Below are 22,736 nucleotides of genomic sequence, written 5' to 3' on the forward strand. Positions count from 1 at the left end.
GTACCTGGCAAAGAACAGACCAAAAGGAGGAAGTGTGTTAAGCTGCTTCACTATTGGCAGTATCTGTGTTAAAATAATAGAAAAGTACTTTGAGTAATTTTATTTTAGCCATATTTTGTGGCCTCAAGCTCACTGGTCATTAGCCAAATAGTGAAGCAAAGTTAACTCCTGCGTTTTATGTATCTACATTCTCAAGCAAGCTGTTAATTAGCCTAGACTTTACAGGTGTTGCTACTATGTCACATATATAGCAGCATAGGATGAACATTTTAAATGCTAATAAAACAGGGCAGTTTAGCACATGCTAGCTTGAATGTGTTGAAGTCTAGATCCACTGTATTTTTAAGTTACTTTCTAAACCAAGGTATAAAGGGCCCGTCTATGCAGAAGGTGTATTTTACAGGCTAGACTTAAATGGTGTTATGTACCTTACCTCCTGTTTTGGATCCATGTTCACAACTTTCACATTTATTTTTATGTTTTTGTAGCTGCAGTTGGTAGAAGCTAGAAAGAAATCCACATAATGCTGCTTTGAATCCCAGCACCTTTCTATTAGAATGCAAGATATGTGACACACTGTGTAAATTCATTGCTGGACTGCTGCTTGGTCTGCAAAGCACAGCAAATGACTCTAGGATACAGAGTCACAGAGGACAGAAAAGGAGAACTGCAGATACAGGTGAATTTTCAGTATGTAGGCCACAGTTTATTTTTTTTAGCGTGAAATCACCACTTACTGTGCTTGAGAGAGCATGAGAGAACAGAGGGAAGAGAGTAGTTGCAATACTCATTAAATGCCATCTATATCCAGTAAGGGCAAACTTCTTTATTCATAATCACTATAACTTTGAATGAAACTCATAAGGAGTTTTTCAAGAGAATAGTTAAAACTTTTTTCTAAAGAGACAAGGGCGTAAGAAAATAGATTTATGTGTCTGGGATTTTTTTGTGTGTGTTTTGCTTTTGTAAATGTGGTGTACCAAATAAAGCTGTGCTTTTCTGTTACTGGAAGGAAAGGATTCAAAGTATGCTGGTCCTTAGTAAGCAGCAGTGGTTAATAGATGAATTTTCACTTATGAAAATGATGTAAATGATTAGCTTTATCTTGATACTCTTGACCTAATCAAAGGGAAGGTGTACTTATGAGGGATGTAATTATTTTGCAATCTAGTTGGGGGGGGAAGTCTACTTAAAATGTTTTTAAAAAAAATTACAAAATCACAGATAAAATATTTTTCTACAATTCTATACAATCATACTTTATACTAGTTTTCTCAGCATGGCATGTAAGTGAGTCTAAGGTACTGTTCCAGGAAATCAGTGGTATTGTACCTTGTTATAAACCATTACAATAGCATCTGTTAGATGCTTGGCACTGCTGTCATAGAACTGAAATGCTAGTGGAAAAAAAAAATGTACTGAATACTTTAAATGATTGTTTTATTCAGAGTCCGATTCAGGAAATGTTCCAATCGTGTAATTAGAACTGTTCTGTAACTGTGAACAGTTCTGGAAAGATATCATTGCTTGTACTCCTGTCTAATGGCAGGTTTTGTAGTCTTCAGAAGAAACTGAAATTTCTACTATGAATAAACTTTCAAACATCTTGAAGAAGTGTTTTCTTGGTTAATCATTTGTTCTGCGCAGTTATAAAAGTTGTCATTTGTTCATCACTAACACTGAACTACATTTGCAGCATACCAAGTGTGCATTTCCAGCCACAGAGTTTTTAATAAGCAACTGTTTGTCTGTTAAATTGTCACTATGTTACAGCTGTCGTGGTTTAACCCCAGCCAGCAGCTAAGCACTGCGCAGCTGCTTGCTCACTCCCCCTGCCCAGTGGGATGGGGGACAGAATTGGAGGAGTAAGAGTGAGAAACACTCCTGGGTTGAGATAAGAACAGTTTAATAATTGAAATAAAGTAAAATAGTAATGATAATAATATAATAATAATATACAAAGCAAGTGATGCACAATGCAATTGCTCACCACCCGCTGACCGATACCCAGACAGTTCCCGAGCAGCCATCGCTGCTCCCTGGCCAACTCCCCCCAGTTACTATACTGAGCATGACGTCACATGGTATGGAATAGCCCTTTGGTCAGTTTGGATCAACTATTCTGGCTGTGCCCCCTCCCAGCTTCTTGTGCACCTGGCAGAGCATGGGAAGCCAAAAAGTCCTTGACTGGTGTAAGCACTACTTAGCAACAACTAAACCATCGGTGTGTTATCAGCATTCTTCTCATCCTAAATCCAAACCACAGCACTATGCCAGCTACTAGGAAGAAAATTATCCCAGCTGAAACCAGGACAACAGCATATTTAGTCAGATCACTATTAGTAAGGTAAATAGGGAGCCGAAGGAAAAACACTTGTAACAGTTCAGTAGATGCTATAGACCCAATATAGGACACTGCCAGACCAAAGTGCAAAAGTATTGTATTTTAATACCCTGTAGACTCCAGTCAACTGTAAAGTACAACTTAAAGGGAGGCTGCTAAATAACACTGCCTGCATTGCTCTGGACATTGAAAACAGAGGCATATTGCTAATTAATGAACCTTTAAACATTTGAAAAATGAGGATATATGCTTAAGTACTCCATAAACAACATGCTCACGTTTCAGCAGCTCACACAACTTGGAAGCTTACAACAGCAATTCTTTTTTTAGCCTTGCAACCTGGAAAAGATGGAGTATTTTTAAAAGTTTGCATAGTCTACATATAACTGCAGTAATTGCGATAGAAAATGTATGAGGAATGCAACCAGAGGTCTTCCCAAGTGTACCGAAAGCAAGCTGCAGGAGGATGCAAAGGCAGAACGAAGCACAACAGAAAGCAAGGCTGAGGAGGGCAGCGGTGTCTCCTCGGGGAAATTCGCACCTCGCACCCGAGGTGTGCACCGCTGCAGCCCTGTGCCCACACGAGGCCCTGCCCTGCCCGTCTAAAAAACATTTCTACACGAATTTTCGAGTGCACGGGGTAATCTCTGCGCCCTGAGAAGCTCTGGAAAGGGAGAAAGGGGCACCGCTACAGCACGGGCCCTGATGATGCCGTCTGCCCCTACTGCAGGCTTTCCCGCGTTCGCGCCCGCCCGCTGGTAACCGCTTATGGCGTAGGTCTCCGCAACAACGTTTGTTCCGCCCCCCGGGCTGTGAGCCTTCCCCCAAGCGCGGGGGGCCTGCGCTGCCCGCTCCTGCGGGCGGAGGCGCGAGACCACCTTCTTTCCCTTAAAATCCACCGCAAAAAGCCCTCGCGCTCCCCGTGAGCTGCCCTTCCCGAAAAACTGCGGGGCCCCACGCCAGGCGCGGCCACGGGGAGCGGGCCCGGGGCGGCGGGCGGCGGCGGACTGCCGTGGGGGGCAGCAGGGCACCCGCCGGCACTGTTCTTTGGGGTCGGCGTTGTCAAAAAAAAAAAAAAAAAAAAGAAAGAAAAAAAACCCAAAAAACCACCCACAAAACTCCACGGCAACGCTCCGGGGCCCCTCACCGACCCCGCCCGCACCCCGCTGCTCCCGCGCCCGCCCAGCGCCGCCGCTGATTGGCCGCCGCTGCCCGCCCGGCGCGGAGTCCTGGCCAATCGCGCGGCTCCCGGCGATCGCGACGCCCGTTGGGGCGCCTCCCCCCGGCACCGCGGCGCCGCCGGCAGCGGGCGGGCTGCCGGGGCAGGGGGAGGAGCACGGCGCATGCGCAGAGGCCGTCCTGCCTGCAGGCGGCGAGGCCTCCCGCGCGCCAGGGGGCGCTGTGGGTCGGATCGCCGCCAGCGGCCGGCACGCACGAGTCAGCCTCAGCCGCAGCCGCAGCCCCGGCCCCGCCGCGCGAGGAGCCGCCGCCCGCCTCCGCCTCGCGGCAGCCGCGTGAAGCCCCAACCGCCGCCCCTGCCCGCAGCCCCTCCGCGGCGGAGCGCCCGGCGCCATGCCCAAGAATAAAGGTGAGGCGCCCTCCCCTCCGCCGGGCCTTCCGCGGCGTAGCGAAGGCCGTAGCGACGAGGCCGGGCCCGGCCGCGGCCGCGCTGGGGAGGCCTGGGGACGCCCCCCCCCCCGCGCCTGCCGCCGCCTCTCACGTGGGAGCCGCCGCGGCCTGGTGCCTGCGGGCGGGGCGGGGAGGGGGCGGAGGAGCCCTCCCGCCCACCCCGCCGTGCCGGCGGCTCCCCCGGGCCGGCTCCCTCGGGCCGGCTCCCCCTTCCCGCTCCCGGCCCTTCTGGGGCGCGGGTCCCGGCCTGGTCCCGGTCGTGCGCGGCCCAGCGGCGTGTCGGAGGCCTCTGGGGCCTGGCCGGCCGGGCGGGGGAGGCCCTGGCGGGGTTCGGCTGTCAGGGGCGGCCGCCCAGGAAGCGGCCGGTGTGCGTGCCCCTCCGTGCGCTCGCTGGGTGCTGCTGCTTCTTCCCTTTTCCCCCCACCCCCCTGCTTTAAGGAAAAGAAGAAAATGAGAGGAAGGGAGCAGCAGCTTTTTAACAGGGGAGGGAAGTATGAGCTGCTCTTCTGCGTCTTCTTGAAGAGCATCTAGTCCTGTTGCCACGTGTGTGCCTTTTAAAAAGGGCATTTCACTTGGAGCGTAAGCTTGCTTCTGACTATTCCAGGGATTTCAGCACTACCATAACCCCTCAAGTTATTCTGCTTTTTGGTGGTTACATGCATCAGGTTATCCCACTGTTATTTACGAGGTATTTAGTAGCAGCACTCACAAAAACTGAAAATGGCAATCTTGTGCAAATCCTTGTTGAAGGCTACTGTCAATCCAGAGCAACCAGGACATCTTAAATAGTGGAGGCTCTAATATTTTAATTGCTATGTTACTACTCGGTTAAAAATTTAGAGCTAAAAATTATAAAAGTAAGCAAAAAATCTAGATCTGTATAGGATACTGTCCTGGTTTCGGCTGGAATGGAGTTCATTTTCTTCCTAGTAGCTGGCATAGTGCTGTCTTGGGTTTAGGAAGAGAATAATGTTGATAACACTGATGTTTTAGTTGTTGCTGAGCAGTGCTTACACTAAGTCAAGGACTTTTCAGCTTCCTATACTGCCCTGCCAGCGAGGAGGCTGGAGGTGCACAAGAAGCTGGGAGGGGACGCAGCCAGGACAGCTGACCCAAAGTGGCCAAAGGGGTATTCCACACCATATGATGTCATGCTGAACAAAAAACTGGGGGGAGTTGGCCAGGGGGTCGTGTCCGCTGCTTGGGAACTGGCTGGGCATTGGTGAGTGGGTGGTGAGCCTCACTTGTTTTGTATACTCTTCTATTGTTGTTATTATTTTCCCTTCCTTTTCTGTCCTATTAAATTGTCGTTATCTCAACCCACGAGTTTTACTTTTTTTCCGATTCTCTCCCTCATCCCACTGAGGGAAGTGAGTGAACAGCTCTGTGGTGTTTAGCTGCCTGCCAGGTTAAACCACGACAAATATTCAGAACAGCCATATAGAGAGCAAACACAGGAATCCCCGTAAGTCTGATTATTTAATTCACTGTATTCACAGATAGTAACACATGCTCTTCTTTCCCCCCCTTTTAATTTAGGCAAAGGAGGTAAAAATAGGCGACGAGGTAAGAATGAGAATGAATCAGAAAAAAGAGAACTGGTGTTCAAGGAAGACGGGCAAGGTGAGTTTTTAACTATAGTGCGGCAATGCCATTGTTTTCAGTCAGATATTGGAAGTTGGTATGCAAAGAAGACATCTGGATGTCTGAGAAATACAAAGTAGTTGTGGAATAGAGAGAGGTATTCTTATTGGGGTCGTATCTGAAGTCTAAATGGCACATTGAGTGTAGGAGGAAGACATTAAGAAAAGGGAAATTTTAAATAGCTTCACCACTTAAGAATGAAGCTTGTCTCTCCTTGACCTTATTGTGGTGCCACGTGTAATACAGTATGTATGTAAACATTCGCCAGAGATCCTTTGAGTTGCTCTGTGTGAGGGTCTGTAAGCACCTAGCTTAGCTGATGTAGTTCAGTGTTGCCGGTAGTCGTTTGTTGTCTCTTGAATGCACAGTCCTGCTTTCTGTTTTATACTGACTGTAACATTTCTTGGATCCTTCAGTGAGCTCTCCAAAGTCACTGACCTGGCAGAACAGTACATCTCACTGTTCTTCCACTGTCCCCTGATGGTTTGGTTGAATTGACTCCTGGATTGGGATGTCTAACAATTACTAAAACAAGAGCAATATGTAAGGTCCTTACCTGCATGTTGTCAGGTAAAGTAAGCCATAGGCGTGTTCAGCTAGGGGGTGATGACGAGAGTTCCTCTCTCCCCTGCCTTTTAGTGACAGTGAGCTCACCTCCCTTTTGGCTTACCCTGTCTTCTGTGTCACACTCTTGTGGTCGCTCACATACATGCGAGTGCTTGCCTAGTGACCAGTTAATCAGTTGCTTTGTTAGAAATACAGGAAAAGTACTGACTTAAATCACTGTAAAAGAAGTGACTACTGAACTCATTTTTTAAGCTCTTTCTGATATTCTGTAACGGTTGTAAGCAAAAAAGGAGCTGATTTTGGTGCACCTATAAAACTTAAAATCCTTTTCAACCCCCAAGCAAAATCATAGAATCATAGACTTGTTTAGGCTGGAAAAGACCTTTAAGATCATTGAGTCCAACCGTTAACCTAACACTGCCAAGTCCACCACTAAACCATGTCCCTAAGTGCCACATCTGCACGTCTTTTAAATATCTCCAGGATTGGTGACCCAACCGCTTCCTTGGGCAGCCTGTTCCAATGATTGACAACCCTTCTGGTGAAGAAATTTTTCCTAATACCCAATCTAAACCTCCCCTGGCACAACTTGAGACCATTTCCTCTCATCCTATCACTTGTTACTTTGGAGAGGAGACTGACATCCACCTCGCTACAACCTTCAGGTAGTTGTAGAGAGCAATACTGTCTCCCCTCAGCCTCCTCTTCTCCAGACTAAACAACCCCAGTTCCCTCAGCCACTCCTCATAAGGCCTGTGCTCCAGACCCTTCACCAGCTTTGTTGCCCTTCTCTGAACACGCTCCAGCACCTCAATGTCTTTCTTGTATTGAGGGGCCCAAAACTAGACACAGTATTCCAGGTGCGGCCTCACCAGCGCCGAGTACAGGGGGACAATCACCTCCCTGCTCCTGCTGGCCACACTATTCCTGACACAAGCCAGGATGCTGTTGGCCTTCTTGGCCACCTGGGCACACTGCTGGCTCATGTTCAGCCGGCTGTCAACCAGCACCCCCAGATCCTTTTTGGCCAGGCAGCTTTCCAGCCACTCTTCCCCAAGCCTGTAGTGTTGCATGGGGTTGTTGTGCCCGAAGTGCAGGACCCAGCACTTGGCCTTGTTAAACCTCATACAGTTCGCCTCAGTCCATCGGTCCAGCCTGTCCAGGTCCCTCTGCAGGGCCATCCTACCCTCGAGCAGATTGACACTCCCACCTAGTTAGGTGTCATCTGCAAACTTACTGAGGGTGCACTCACTCCCCTCATCCAGATCATTGATAAAGATATTAAACAGAACTGGCCCCAGTACTGAGTCCTGGGGAACACCACTTGTGACCAGCCACCAACTGGATTTAACTCCATTCACCACAACTCTTTGGGCCTGGCCATCCAGCCAGTTTTTAACCTAGCGAAGAGTACACCCATCTAGGCCATGAGCAGCAGTGAAACAGTATTCTCAGTTATTAATATTCTAATGTGGTTTGTTGGACTATCTAGCTTGTGCTAAGGAAAGATTTTAGAATATTGAAATAAAGCTCCGGCTAATTGAGAAAATTTTTTTTTCCTGATAAGTATGGGTGGTCAGATAATGTTATATTTCTTACAAGCTTTATAATAATAATGTTATAATTCTTGCAAGCTTTATTCTTTCTAATTAAATGGTAATACATTATGCTGCAAATTTTAATAGTGTGTGTGAAGTACTTCAGCAGTGATTTCTGGAACTCGGTGAGGGAAGGAGATTAAATACAAGGTGAGGGACTGAGGATGGGTGTTGGAGAGAAGCTTCATAGTTTTCAGCTGAAGGCTGCTACTTGCCTTTCAGACAGTTTCTGAGAACACCAGAACGTGTCCTTTCAAGAACAGCATTTTTTCCACAGCACCTCTGCAGAAGGGATTCAGAGTATCAGTAGGGTATACAGGATGTGCCACTTTCTCCTCTTCCCTCAATGATCGTATGAGATTTTATCCTCTAGGACAGGCACTGTGATGCTGTCATAAACTTTCAAACTCTGAGTGTGACTTGATAGCTCTAAAAATTATCGCAGTAGAAATTTCAGAGGGAACAAAAGCATGGATACAACCAAGAATGAGCAGTGTTTGAAAATGTTAACATCAACAATGATACGAAAACTGTGATACATTCAGCAGCCTGTGTGGCTAATCAAAGCTCCTCAGAGCTGTTCATGTTTGATAAAATGTTACAGCAAATTTTGGTTATTGCTTGTTTCATGAAACTGTATTTGTTTAGAAGTTTTGCTATATGTTACCGTCTCTTTCAGAATATGCCCAGGTGATCAAGATGTTAGGCAATGGAAGACTGGAGGCATTATGTTTTGACGGTGTGAAGAGGTTATGTCATATTAGAGGGAAACTAAGAAAAAAGGTAATTTTGAAGCATTGCAATAGAGAACAGTGGCATTATGCATGATATGTAATTGTAAAAATTTACATATGCAGTTCGTTTAAAAAGTTAATATTTCTACTGTACTTAAGCTTCTTTTTTGATAGTAAACTAGTTTGTTTTTCTGTTTCTGTTGCTAGCACAAAAATAGGCAGTCTTTGACTTTTAAGTGAAGCTTGTAGTTGAAAGACTGCCTTTGGGTGAGTGTCTTTCAGGGGAGATTTTTTTGCCTGCTTATGTAATACTCATTTTTCATATTCTAGAAACTGTTATGTATATGAAATATTGAAAAGCTCCCTAATTATAGATGGGGAGCTTGATGACTGTTTGGAAAATCGGCATGTTATGTCTGAGACTAGATCAGTACTTAACTTAGCAGGAGAACTTGTATTAACATGAAGATTGATACCCAGCATAGGAAAATAAAGGTGTAAGAGGGGTGTCCAAAGCCACCTTTTTTGTACGCTCTTTCCTAAAACCAAGAAGAATCAGGGTTTGATACCCCACATAGTTTGATCTGGGGAGGAACGGAATAATTATCATCTTCTCACTGGGTGACTTATCTGAGAATAGTTCAATAGGGGTTGTTTCGGAAGGTTGCTTTATAGCTTCCTGCAGGCACCTCAGATGCCATCATTCCATTGTCCACTTCATCAGTTCCCAAAATACTTTTGTGCAAAGCTGATCTGCAAAAGTTTGTACCTTCAGGGAAGTCAGGTGTACATGTTTGCGTTCTTAACTTTGCCATCTTTGGATGGTGTCCCCTCTTGCCCTTGTCTGATGTTACAGCTTTCTAACCTCTGCTGGTGTATGGTACGGAGGAGGTCCTCTCAGATAGTCTGTTCCCAATAAAAACAGATGTTCACTGTGTTCATTCTGGATTGTTCCACCTGTCTGGTTTTGGAGACCAGTGAACGCACGTATCTTGGTATCAGTGTGAGTCCTGCTAGCTGCCTGCAGTACGCTGCAATAAACCGTTGAAGGTAATGGAGAATGTACATAGATAAATGCTAGGTGCTGCAGAATTAATTTCTTGCTACAGAAAGCATCACTTATCTATTCCTCTTGTCTAAAAGAAAGGAAATCTCAACTGAAACATATTTCATCTCCAAAAAAATCAAGCTGATGTGGGATAGAACCATCTTGTGCATTTAAATTAGCATGTCCTGTTTTGCAGGCTTCTGGCTTTGGTTTGACTAATTAGCATAGTCAGTTACTAGAAAGAACTCCATTGATTTTCTTACGCTCTTCACTGTGCTTGTCCATCACCCCCTTCATCAGGTTTTTCTTTCATTTTTGTCCTTGTGGAGCTTAGTTCACAGAGAAGTGGCTTGATGCATTATTTCTGTTTTCTTGGAAGTTATGACTTAATAACCACCTTGTTGGCTAGAAGCTCTTCAAAGAAGTTTGATTTACCTTAGTAATAGCTCCGTAACATGTAAAATAATATATCTATGACCTTGGTATTTATGACCTTGGTTTTGCTGTTAAAACATGAAATGGAATATTTCCGGTATACTGGTTAGAAAGTGAAAATGATGGCTGTAGTGAAAAGTTTCGTGTCTCTTAGTAAACCTAAATGTGCTGTTTGACTCTTGTGTTATACAACAAAAGTTGAATTCCTGCAATGTAACATATGTTTTTTCTTTCAGGTTTGGATAAATACATCTGATATTATATTGGTTGGCTTGAGAGACTACCAGGTAAAAATTCGGTGTAATTTGCCAGTGAAGAATATCTTACAAGCAGCTTTATTTAATGTTAAATTGCAGCAGGTATCATGAGGAAATTCCCATCTAACTTACTTTGAATTTGTATTTAGTTATGCTAAATCATGACACCTAGTTTCCTTGTATTACAGAAAGATTGTCATGAGTAGATGACAAATCCTGGTTCAACTTGTTCTTCTAAATTGCACCCTGAGACTTTGAGTGAAGGTGCTTACTGGTATCACACCTGACCTTTTTTTTCCCAGGTGTAGCTGTTTGATGTTTGGATCCTGTGATATAAGGGAGATTGAGCCAAGCACCAAGCATTTTATTGTGAAAATCAGAATTTTTGGTAATCAGAATTTTGGAGCCTTGATGTTTGGGTTTTAAATTAAGAGGCCAACTGATCAGTGATTAGTTTCTACTTAGATTTCAAAAAATTGAGTGGTATAATTTTACCTAATGTAAAGGTTAACGGAAAACAGTTTCATTAGGTAAATGCTTTTTCATGGATGTTAGTGTTGTGTCATCAGTTGTGTGAAGTTAGGTTCTGCTTCTGAAATGTACGTTAGAGTTGTAAAACATTTAAGATACTGTCACTCACTGTCTCTTTTAACCTACTTAAAACTGGGAAGTTTTGACTTCACTCACTGTGTGTGTTCTCTGAAGAAAGATTAATTTCAAAGGCATGAAACAAATTCTCAGATTACTTATAACAGGAGAAAATTAGTGATCACCCAGAAGAAATGAAGATATTCTACAAATGAGCATTTTTTACTTCACATTTAAAGGAACTGGAAGGGAAGGAGGAATAAGACATTCTTCTATAACTAATATATGTGTTAATTCTTCTTTAAATAATATAGGTGTTACTAGTCTGCCGAGGTTAATAGGGAGATTTTTTTCTTCATAGATGACTAATAAGTTTTAATAAATTCTTACTTAGGATAACAAGGCTGATGTTATTCTAAAGTACAATGCAGATGAAGCCAGAAGTCTGAAAGCATATGGGGAGCTTCCAGAACATGGTAAGAATCTTTTCACTTCAAATTGGAAGTTCATGTTGGACAAGAATATTCAATCTATCTTGACTTGGTGTGAGTCTACTCCTTAACTTCTCTAAACTCCTTTTTAGCTAAAATCAATGAAACAGACACATTTGGTCCTGGAGATGATGATGAAATCCAGTTTGATGATATTGGAGATGATGATGAAGATATTGATGACGTAAGTAATAAACATACATTTTGTATCATATGCTTGAAACTGTCATCTTTGGCAGTAAGCTGTTTTTCTTTGGTTTAGAGCAAGTGAAATTACACATTGATGTTCAGAATAGCTCACCTTCTCAGGGACTGCTTCAGAAAGTGGCGTGGACATAGGCATGCCAGCTTTCTGCTCTCTGTTCTGTCCTACAATCATCCTCTAGTTGACCTCTAAGCAAATAGTATGCTTAGTGTCATGCTATTAAAACATACATGGAGAGCAGTCTTCTCATTACCTTTAAGATGCCTAAAAGAAAATCAAAGTCGTTTGACCCCGAAGACCTAGAGTCACGTAGCAGCATCCATTCAAATGATTGTGTGTGTGTACATGTGTGTATATATATGCGTGTGTGCGCAAGGAGTTGCAGTGCAAGTCGACAACTACATACGCAGATGTAGCTGGGTATGTTCATACTGAAGGAACTGAATATAGCCCTCAGTAGTGCTCTCTGGAGTGCAAGCTCCTTACAACAAGCTCATGATGGAAAGCAAAGTAGATGATAGAGGAAAGTTTAGCAGACTAGTAGGATTTCCTGGTGCCCCCCACCCACACAGTAGGCTAGAAAGACCTCTCAGGGAGCAGGCACAAAGATTGGTGGGGCACCTCCTGTGCCATGTAGGGCAGCTGTGGCCACTTCACTCGAGGCAGGGTGAGCTGTGAACTGCTCATGCAAACCACATTGGACACCAACTGCTGGAACAGGTCACAGGTTATATAGGCATTTTGGGGAACTGGATGAACACGTGTCAGTTTCACCTTTCTGATTCCTCTGTAGTTTTAAGAACCTCACTATCTAATAATAACTGTGGAAATAATTGAGGGATTTGTCTTTTTAAAAAAATTACATTGTCTCCATTTTTGTTTACATAAAAATCATAAAAAGCTGCCTCTTAGTAGTTACTAAAATTAACCGTAATTCTGAATTTACAGATTGTCACAATCGGTTGTGTTACTGCTTATCACTAAGCTGTAGTAACTGACCATGCACACTCTTAAATTGTAGTAGTAAAATTGTTAGAATTCAAATTACATAGTAAATTGCAGAAGTAGAATCTGCTGCAAAATGTTTTCTAAGATGATGCACTTTATTTTGCAGTTGAGAGATGAATGTATGCAGGGTCAGCTGGCTGAGAGGATAAGTAGTAACTTACTGAGCCAGCGAGTTAACTTAATTAGATAGACTGTTCTAAGTATATTATTATGTTTTAATTCTTCATCTTTTTAGTCCTCTCTGTCTCTGAGATGGTAATATGACTAATTCTCCTTAAACGCTTACATTATTTCAGCTCTTTTGAGGTTCTGAATGTATGATGCATTAGATCAAATATTTTAAAAATATCGAAATCTTGATGAATTTTTCTTCAGACTTTTGGAAATTGCACTTTGGACCTGTCAGTGGTTGATCTTACTGAAGATTTAGCTTACTGAAGCTAGAAACACTTCCTAGTACTGCATGCTTTTAATAATGAAGCTATTTTAAGACGTCAAAGTGATGAGTAGCTATAGGAATATTGAAAGAATAAAGTTTGCAAACTGATGGATCTTTGTGTGGGATAATGTATTTAAGTGAGCAGCTATGATTGTTTTTAAGCTTCTGTCAGCTATGCAATATAATACTAATATCATGCTTTAAGAAAGGAAGATACCTAAAGAGATAAAATGTGAATAACCTCTCTGAGGATCATTCTAGTCTACCTAGAATGAAGTGCGATTTCCAAGGTCACGGTTAACCTGAAAGACTTGGTGGAACCTTTCCTTTGTTGTTTATGTCAGAAGAATGGTTAGAAAACCATTCATTTTGCCACCAAATTAATTTGGATAGTCACCACTTAGGGAAGTTACCCATAAACTCAGTTTTGGTTTTGTTTTTGAGAATTGTGGGCTACTTTATGCCTGTACTATTTATGCATAATTAAATTGGCAGAATTGCTCACCTGCATAACTGTAGTATCGTAACAGTGGTGGTGGGGATGTAAGAGGAGGGTAATTGTTTGCACATTAAGAAAACAGAATATGAGCTTAGGCAAAACCAGTACTGTACTGAGTTCAGGAAGTCTCCTGTTGAACCGTAAAAACAGCTTAAAGACAGAGTTGCTTGATGAAAAATGCATGTGAATTAAATACACGGTGTGGTGTGTTTGCTTTTCAGATCTAATTTGGAACAGAGGTTTACATTCCGACTTTTTTCCTCCAAGGATTGTTCTACATTGATATTTCAATTATTTTTTGGGTGAAGTCCCTTTCTTTTAAGAAGACTGAAAATTCTCGGTAAAGAGTGTAGTTTGTTACATCAAAAGGATTTATTTTCAATGTTTGTTTTAAAGTATTTATATTTCTTTAGAAATGGATAATGCTGGATTATCACAAAGGTTCAATGAAATGCCACAAATATTTTGTCTCCTCACCAATTAGAGCTTTTACCTCTGGATGTAAGTGAGATACAGTGACATGGGCTGTAAAAGACTGCATTTTTCCCTCTTCTGCTTTCATCACTACAATTCCAGTTAAACTTGTATTTTGAAATAAAAATTGTTTACCCTGTAATTATCATGGATTTTGATTAAATACAAATACCCAGTTCAGATTAGTATCAAATCATACTATGCAGCGTCTGTCCTCGTACCCCTTGCCTTGATGTTAACTTTAAAAAGATTTTGATAATATAAAAGGAAGGCAGAAGTCTGCATTTAAATTCATAATGCGTGATGAATCTGCTCTCCATGTCTAGTAGCATGCTGCTATTTTTATACTGATTTTGATAATTAAAAACACTCATTATTTCAAAGATGTAAATTTGCCACAGTGGAGGGGTAGGGGAGAAGCAAAGATAAAAAGTAAGCAGCATCTCAAATTTGCAGTTGTTAAAAACTGTCTTGTATGCATAGCTCTTCTGTGTTGTCAGTACAGTAGTCAAGCTGTAGTTGCAGAAGATGAACACTGGGTGGCACCCAACTTAACAGGGATACGCTAATACGAAACATTAACAGTTGGGTTTGTACTGAAAAATACGTAAAATAGTTTTTCCCCAAAGTGAATGCTTAACATTCTTGATATGTTAAACATGTAGAATATTTTTACATTATAGAAAAGGTTATGTTAAGAGTAGAGCTTTATTTTAATCTTAAATTCCATACATTGTAAGGTACAACATTAAAGCTTATGTGAACTTTGGATAACAATATAACTGAGAAGATAAATTTGTGTCAAACGTAGGAAAAGAATCTTTTCATCCAGAATAAATCACTGAAACAAGCTAATGGAAAGATTCTTCTCCACCTTCAGACTGGAGGAGTCAGTTAAGAAGCTGAATAAAGACTAACATCATCATGCAAATATTATTTTGTGGTAGCCTTAGTTTCTTTGTCTTCAATTATGTATTTAACAACTCTGAAAGCAGGTTAATGGAAAACTTCCTTTTGTGCCATAAAAATCTGATTCTTGACACTTGTATTCGTTATACAGTCTTTTTGGTATGATGTAAAGTGACTGCCCCAATAGATAAAAACAAAATGGCTTTAAATGTGGAGTGGCCTCATTGCTTTACATGATTTTGAAGGAGGAGTTCTGTGCTAAATTTGAACTTCTGGAGCTTTTGCGAAAACGTCTTCTCTTTTACTTTTTTCTTTCATTATAGTGTCTCTTTGCCTTACGTGGAACTGGTATCTTATTCTGGGGATAACGTTTTCTTAGTATTAAGTAATTTTGCCAAATGTTTCACGGGTTTTAAATATTTTTTGTAAAAATGTGCTAAATATTGGGAGAAGATACTACCCATACAGCATTCGTACACCACTGATCTGAAAGTATATGAATTTACTGTCTCTGTATGCCTATAAGGGTTTAATTGTGAAGCAACATAAATGTTGTAATGTCTCAGGATAAGGTTTATAAACCGTTCCCTAGCTCATTGGTTTCCTCAACGTATTAAGTGGACTACGAGCAGCTCTGAAAGTGGTTAAAAGCGCTCAAAACTGATCTTGAGGTCCAAGTGCAGAAGATGCCTGTTCTTTCAGTTGTGCTAGCAGAAATGTTAATGATTAAATTACAATGAATGTTTACTGAAGATACAGGTATTATGGAAATTAGACTTGCCAAAACCAATCTTGTGCGTGTGGGAAAAATGTAAAGCGTGTGGTCAGTGGTAAGGAGAAACACAAATGAAAACACTGCTGTTGCAAGGAGCTTACTTCACTGTACCAGAGTTCTCCAGCCTAACGGAGACTTCAACTGGGGGACGAAGATGAAACTCTCTTCCTGGCACAATTGGTTACCGTTTGCCCTGGGCTTCCTTCCAATCTTTATTGCTCCCAGGCTTGTGTCTGGCTCACCCTAAACTCCACAGAGTTTTTAAGGAAATTTCCCATTCAGCTATTAATTTCTTATTAATGCTTCGGCTCAACACCATCTGGTTTCTACTTACACGCTAGGCTGTGTTGCCTTCCGTGAATGCACTTCCTCATCTTGTTTCTCTGTCCAGTGCTAAAGCTGCTTTCACAGACCAAACCAGGCAGCTCCACATTGTCCCTTCTTGCTTCTCTTTTCCTTGGCGGAGGGGGAAACAGCTTGCACGAGTAGCTCTCTTTTCAGGGTCTCCATGCAAAGAACAGTGGTAGAACAGCAGCTGCCAGGTAGAGGATTGCAGGATTGCTGACTGTAAAGCCATGAAGGGTGCTCCATCTGCAAGAGTATTTTCTAGATAAATTATTAAAAATTCTTGTTTAATTTTGGGAACTGCTGCTGGTTTTTTTACCTGTAGTGTAAAATGGAAGGTAGGGATTCAAAATTTAATTTTGTGCAGCTGAAGTGTAAACTTTGTGTTCTCTAAGATGTTTCCCACTTTGAGGTCTTCTCTGTGATTAAAACTTTGAAATGCGATTTTTGTTCGTTGTTCCAAATCTTCTTTTGTTTCTTCACTTTATAATAGGGGCAGCTGTGCATTTGGTTGGACAACCCGAATGCTTTTCCACTCTAATCCTTAGCAGATGTAGTCGAGACACTAATTGAAAAAAAGTATATGGTTTAAAAAAAATTTAAAAAAAAACCAAAAACCTCTCCTTATGCAAGAGGAGGAGGAGCTGGTAACCCACCATTGTTGAGCTCTGTGCCATTTACTTGTTACTACTGATAGGTTATGTCATATGACTGCGCTGTGTGTGCCAGCGTGCATAAATGTGGTACTATGTGCTCGTGCCATACATACATATGTGATACCTGCCATACATATACAGGGTACTGTATATATACCTGAAGGAAATTAGCGTACAGTGTACGACCTGGTAGAGGTTAGGCTGGCACAGCGATTGCTCTGTGATCTGAGTGGTGGCCATGGATGACAGCGAGCTGCTGACTGAGGGCGACAGTTCGCCCGGCGCGGCACCCGGCCGTACTCCTGAGCAGGGGCTTCGTGATGAACGGGCAGGACTCGCGGCACGTCTGGGTTGTGAATTAACGCTGGCACTGCTGCTCCCCGTGGCCCTGCAGCGGCGAGGTGAGGCTTGTTCCCAGGTGAGTTGGGGTGTTGACTGCTCCAGCTGTTGAGCAAGCTTCAATCTAAGCCGTCATCATCTGCTGAACGTGAATATCGTGGGACTTGAATACCTGTATCATATGGTTCAGTAGAGGACTCAAGCCTAGGTTTTTGTCTGTGAACACTACGCTGCCTAGGTAGTTGGACCACAGAAGCAAGGACTTCAAAGTAAGTGCAGCTTTCTGTGTGGGAAGAGGAAAGTATTATCTGAAATAATCATGGAGTAGTCTGAGTGCAGCTTTATTTGTCCCTCTAAACTTGAGGCCTGCCGCTGGCTTTTGTGAAGGCAGTTGTTGGCAATGCTTTCTCATTTTGACACAAAACAATGAATCTTCAGGATTTTTTCTCAGGATGTGCGTGCCTTGTGGGGAAGGAGGGAGAAGAGGTGAGCAGGGAGGACGCTTTTCCTTTTTGTCACAGCAAGCATGAGTCGGTTCCTACTGCTGAACTCGAGTTGCTTGTGCAGTATCTTGCCATCAGATTTAATGCCAAAGATCAACTTTGTGATTATAAAACACAATCTCGACCAAATAGAGGGGCAAAATAGCGAGTACCTTCTTGTCAGAATTCCATCTAGGAAGTAGGTACTAGCAGCAGGGTACCACTAGAAGCATCTAAAGTCTTGTTCCTCCTTTCAAGTGCTTGTTTGCTCCTGGGCCATGCTTGGGATCCAGATGTTTTAATTATACCAATTACATTTTCAGACTTTCCTTTAGATGCTTAGTGGGACAAAAGTACTTCAAAAAATATATCGATGAGACCGTGTTGTCTGTCGTACGAGTTAGCTTTTCTTCATGTTTTTTCCAATGTGGTTGTAGACAGAGGACACTTGTGCAGCAGTTTTATTTATACCCAGGCTGTCAGCTCAAGAAAGGAAAGCTTAATGAGAAGCTGAAGGAGAGTTGGTAACAGTTAACAGGCCTATTAGTGCATCACTTGCCTAACAGTAAATTCTCTTTTGAAGTACTCTTACTGTATTTTGCAGGCACTCAACCTTCCCTCTTGTAAAAGTAGGTAGCTCCAGTCCAGTGCCTCCTATTTGTGTGTCTAGGCTGTGATGGTGTAGGAGTCTCTTCTGTGGTCACTAGCATCTACATTCCTTAATCAGCCCTACTCTTTCTGGTTAAGTTAATGAATTTTCTTCCCAGCTGAGGAAGATCATCAGCAAAATGCCCTTGCATGCTTGGCCTCTTGAGGGAGCAGACAAGCAAAAAAACCAAACGAACCTTGGCAGATTAGAGTGAGCAGATTGCCTCAGCTTCTCAATAGAAGGAGTTTCTATCGCTGGGTTTCAGGGACTCTGAGGTGCCCAGTGTCTGCAGTAATCATTGCCGGGAATGGAAACATTTAAGATATTTTTTCAAGGTTTTTGAAGATCACCTTCTTCCTAAAGAACAAGCTGATTCAAGCATGTAAGTATAGGCTGAGGTGCAAGAAGCGTGCAATGGGTACTGCTGTCCCCATTTGTAGCAGATACAGAGAAGAGCAGTAGATACACTGGAGGATCCCCGTGGGACACCCAGACCCGCATGGGTTATATACGTTCCACCATCAGTGGTACCTGCTGTCAGGGAGGATTCAGCTTTGTGACAACCCTCAAGAGAGTGACAGGACTGCAGTTACTGTGTTCAGTCTGTGCTTAGAGAGGAAAGCTAAGCGCCGCGAAGTGCTTGAGGAAACGGCTTCTGACTTACAAGGCTTTAAAACTAATTGTAGCAGACAGTGGTGGGGGGTGGGGAAAGATGCATTAACAAGGTTTCTGAGAAGAATTTTACCTCTTGCTGCCTGACCCAGTGGAAAGATCTCTCCTGCTCATGGCTGAAACTGGAGATGTATACAGAAACTGCAGTGGTTAAAGCTGTAGTCCTGGAGACTCACTGAGAAGCCAAAGATCCTGAAAAGACCCTGTGGAAGACCTTGTCGTCTTCTGAACCTACGGACAGCGACTGTCCCAACTTGCCTTGTCAAATTGCTCTGGAATAGGTCTGGGATGTTAATTTTCAACTGATGCAGCAGGTGGCTGACCAGAGGAAGTCTTGCAACAGTTCAGTCATGGGGACCCTTGTGTCTTGAGCAGATAACAATAAGCAGCTAGATTCTAAGTTTTGCTCTTTATCAGGTCTGGCTGGGATGGAGTTCATTTTCCCCATAGCAGCCCTCATGGCGCTGTGCTTTGTATTGGTAGCTAGAGCGGTGTTGATAACACAGCAGGGTTTTGGCTACCGCTGAGCAGTGCTCCCACAGCGCCAAGGCTGCCTCTCCAACATCTCCCCCCCTCACCAGTAGGCTGGGGTGGGCAAGATCTTGGGAGGGGACACAGCCAGGACAGCTGACCCAAACTGACCAAAGGGATATTCCATACCATATGATGTCTGCTCAGCAATAAAAGCTGAGAGAAAGGAGGAGGAAGGGGGGACACCTGTTATTTATGACATTTGTCTTCCGGAGCAACCGCTACGTGTACCCCCCTGCTTCCCAGGAAATGGCTGGGCATTGCCTGCTGATGGGAGGTAGAGGAAAAAAAAAAAAAAATCTTTGTTTTCCTTTTACTTCCATTGGTGTGGTTGTCCAGTCTTACTGTATTCCACTTGAGTGACTGGGTCAGAAGTAATGGGCACCTTGCATCCCACTGTGGTTGTCAGCTCCATCCCCTTAATAGCAGCTTGTACCACTTGCAACCTAGTGATGTGTCTTTGGACTACTAGTGTTAACCAAAGTATTGGCCAGTGAGCAGAAAGCTCTTCCCAAAACAGGGCACCAATTTCACAAAAGTGTTGGAAATAATTTGCGACAGCGTAGGGATGGTTTCACTAAATATGTGAGTATGCCACCTATAAGTGGAACAAATACTGTCACTGGTGTGTTGTTATACTACCACCAACTAATGAAACAGTTGCTGAAAAGTAAGTGGAAAAAGCCAAGGGTAGCTAGTGCTCCTCTGTGTTTAATGATGCTGTAATCTTCAACAGCCGCCTCCTCTTTCCCTGCTCTCCCCAGTCTGAATGAATGCTATCATGTCGCTAGGTGTACATTTTGTCTACAAAGGTAGGAAGAATGATCTCAGGCTTCATGAAATGTTTTAAACTAAACTGCTGTAAAGTTACTGTTGAGGACTACAAAAGGCAAGGTTAACTGTAGTATTCAGTATAGGATAATACAGAAAATAATGTATGGTAGCTAAGAAAGAGAAAAGAATACAGCCAGTAGCTGAATATGTGTTATTATAGGCAGCTTAGGTTAACCTGGCAATAGTTATACAGGCAGGTGTTAGAGAATCAAAAAACATTGAATATGTGTGTCTGATATAGGGCATGGGGAAGCATTTAGAAGAAACAGCTTGAGTGCCAAGTAGCCAATGACTTTATATTGAGAAGACAGCATGGCTGTTTCTGATTACTTGCATAGATTGACATCTTCTAAATCAATTAAAATAATAAAAGGGGGGAGGAGAGTACGCACCTCATAGTTTCCTTCTTTAATACACAAGCCCTCCTTAAAACAGGTAATTTCCTTATTACTGGTTTTCAAAATAATATTTACTCTTGATTGAATAGGTTTTTCATTCTTTTTTTTCCCTGTACTCAGTTAATCATCATTTGCACATATGACTGTAGAAAATGTTAGTTTATATTCTCACATTCTTTATTCATATTGCACAGTAAGGATAAGTAAATATCTCTTCACCTAATTCTTCTGGGACAAAGTCCTTGAAGTCATGATTTCTCAGTTAATGTCAGGTGGTCGTGTGCACTTCTTTATCTTCTTTTTTGCCATCCACACATTACACTGGCTCTCTTGTACTGCTCATTGTTGACATTTCTCAAGGGACTTTTGCATCTATTTCCTCTATCATGAGAAATACTGTTATCATGGGAACATGGAGTTGTTCCTAATAGCTTAATATGCCTTAATAATTATCCCTTCTGTGTCCTTCCTGTAAAAAATAATATTCTTTTTATTTTACCTCAACATACTAAGCGGACGATGCTCGATGTTCCTTCCAAAGGCTAACTAAGCATATTTTATTTTTTCTGTCTCCCAAAACCATACTTTCCTCAAGGGGACCACATATATGTGTAATTAGAACTTAGACATACAGAATTAAAGCTGTTTAGCTGAGTTCCTGGCTTATTCCAAAAACTTCAAAGGATCAAGGAATCTTTGGTAACTGCATGCCATAGCTGAATGTCTATGTTTCAAAATAACTTAATGTGGACATTATAGTTAAAAATGCTTTATCAAGCCATATATTAATTTTTTTCAGAAACATTTTAAAAATTGGTTTGTATGGCAACTACTTCAAAGAGCATACATAACTCACTAACCATAATTCAGTTAAAGAGGTATCTTATCTTGACACTTAACTTACTACAGCCTACACTTACTGTTCTGTTAGACTAAATTCTTTCTTCCATTAACAGTCTATTGCTTGTGATAAGAGATGGAGTGCCTAAGGGAAGTTACTAGCACAGTAAGTAGATTTGAAATGTATTGGGCATGGATCTTCCACCCCCACCACTATGTATCGTTTTTCAGTAAATTCTAGCCTCTGGATTAAGAAATCCAGAGGTGGCAGACAAAGTAAGTTCTGTTTCTTGTTCCACCTCCTGTCTCTACCACACTCTATTGTGCTTCCCCGATTACTCCCTTTTTAAGCTTAAGTAATAGAGCTCTAAGTAAGTGCGCTTCATCTCTTGCAATATCTTGGAATATTTCAGGTTTGGTACCTCAACTGAGCACTCTATAAACATGTGAAAATATCCAATCTGTGTCAGAGTGAAAGGACCATCTGGACCCTCTCATCCTGCTTTTGAAATAGCCAAAAGCAGATAGAGGAATGTAGGAAACTGGTCATATACAACGACATCTCTCTTCTTGTATGATCTCCCACTTCCAGTGCTAAACAGCTTGGGGATTCCCCAGCTGGAGTTCACTGTGTCATGATAAACCCCTCCCTTTTCAGTTAGGGAAATGGGCAGTGAGGATGGAAGTCATTCAGAAAAAGTCAAGAAAGAGATTTTTTTACTCTACAAGTGACCGTGTTGCACCGGTGTGCTCCGGGGCTGTATCAGCAATCTGAATTGGGTGCTCAACTCCAATCAGAAATACATATTTTAGTGGCATTGCTTAAAGACAGCAGCACAAGATTTGTTCTTTTTGGTCAAAAAGCAGTTTCCCCTTGGAGTCTGTTCTTCTGTTAGAAAGTTCAGTGGTAAATCACTGAGAGGTCTATATATGCTGGCAGAATACTTGAGTCATTTTAGAAGTGTAGATTACAAAGGGGAAAACATGTCCTTCATTCAGGACTGAGAAAACCTTGAGGTCAATTCTTTTCATCACATACTAGGAAAGCACTAGACCTTCAGCTCCAAGTCGAGCTTCTCTCCAGGCTCCTGTTGGACACTCCCCACCCCATCTGAAAAGACTTCAAATCTTTGTTCTCTCCACAGAGGTGTGATGGTGTCTGCCTTGCTTGCTAGGAGCCTGCTGAGATTTGCCATGGAGCAGAACCACCTCCTGTGGTGGTGGGGCTGTACAGGGCTTCTCTGAACCCTTTGGTGTTCTCAAGAACTGCTTCTGTCACTGAGCTGTGCAGAAATACTGTCTCAAGCTCTGTTCAAACTTTTGCTCAGTATGCCATCACAAAAGCA

The 22,736-nt window shown here is 42.5% G+C and overlaps 1 protein-coding gene across 1 annotated transcript; it reads left to right on the forward strand.

The window, feature by feature from the left end:
• The first annotated feature begins 3,873 nt into the window (after positions 1–3,873).
• On the forward strand, positions 3,874–16,417 carry EIF1AX (eukaryotic translation initiation factor 1A X-linked). Its single transcript, XM_075707188.1, has 7 exons — positions 3,874–3,932; positions 5,513–5,596; positions 8,462–8,565; positions 10,236–10,286; positions 11,239–11,320; positions 11,428–11,519; positions 13,708–16,417. The coding sequence occupies exons 1-7, from the start codon at positions 3,917–3,919 to the stop codon at positions 13,711–13,713; spliced, it is 435 nt and encodes a 144-aa protein (XP_075563303.1). The 5' UTR covers positions 3,874–3,916; the 3' UTR covers positions 13,714–16,417.
• Positions 16,418–22,736: the final 6,319 nt, after the last annotated feature.

The sequence above is a fragment of the Pelecanus crispus genome, chromosome 1 (assembly GCF_030463565.1).
Source record: "Pelecanus crispus isolate bPelCri1 chromosome 1, bPelCri1.pri, whole genome shotgun sequence".
NCBI lineage: Eukaryota > Metazoa > Chordata > Aves > Pelecaniformes > Pelecanidae > Pelecanus > Pelecanus crispus.

Excerpts from the sequence above, each read along its gene's own strand:
- EIF1AX (XM_075707188.1), top strand. Across the intron at positions 5,597-8,461 it reads GTTCAAGGAAGACGGGCAAG|AATATGCCCAGGTGATCAAG; the intron begins GTGAGTTTTTAA and ends CGTCTCTTTCAG. Across the intron at positions 10,287-11,238 it reads TTGGCTTGAGAGACTACCAG|GATAACAAGGCTGATGTTAT; the intron begins GTAAAAATTCGG and ends ATTCTTACTTAG.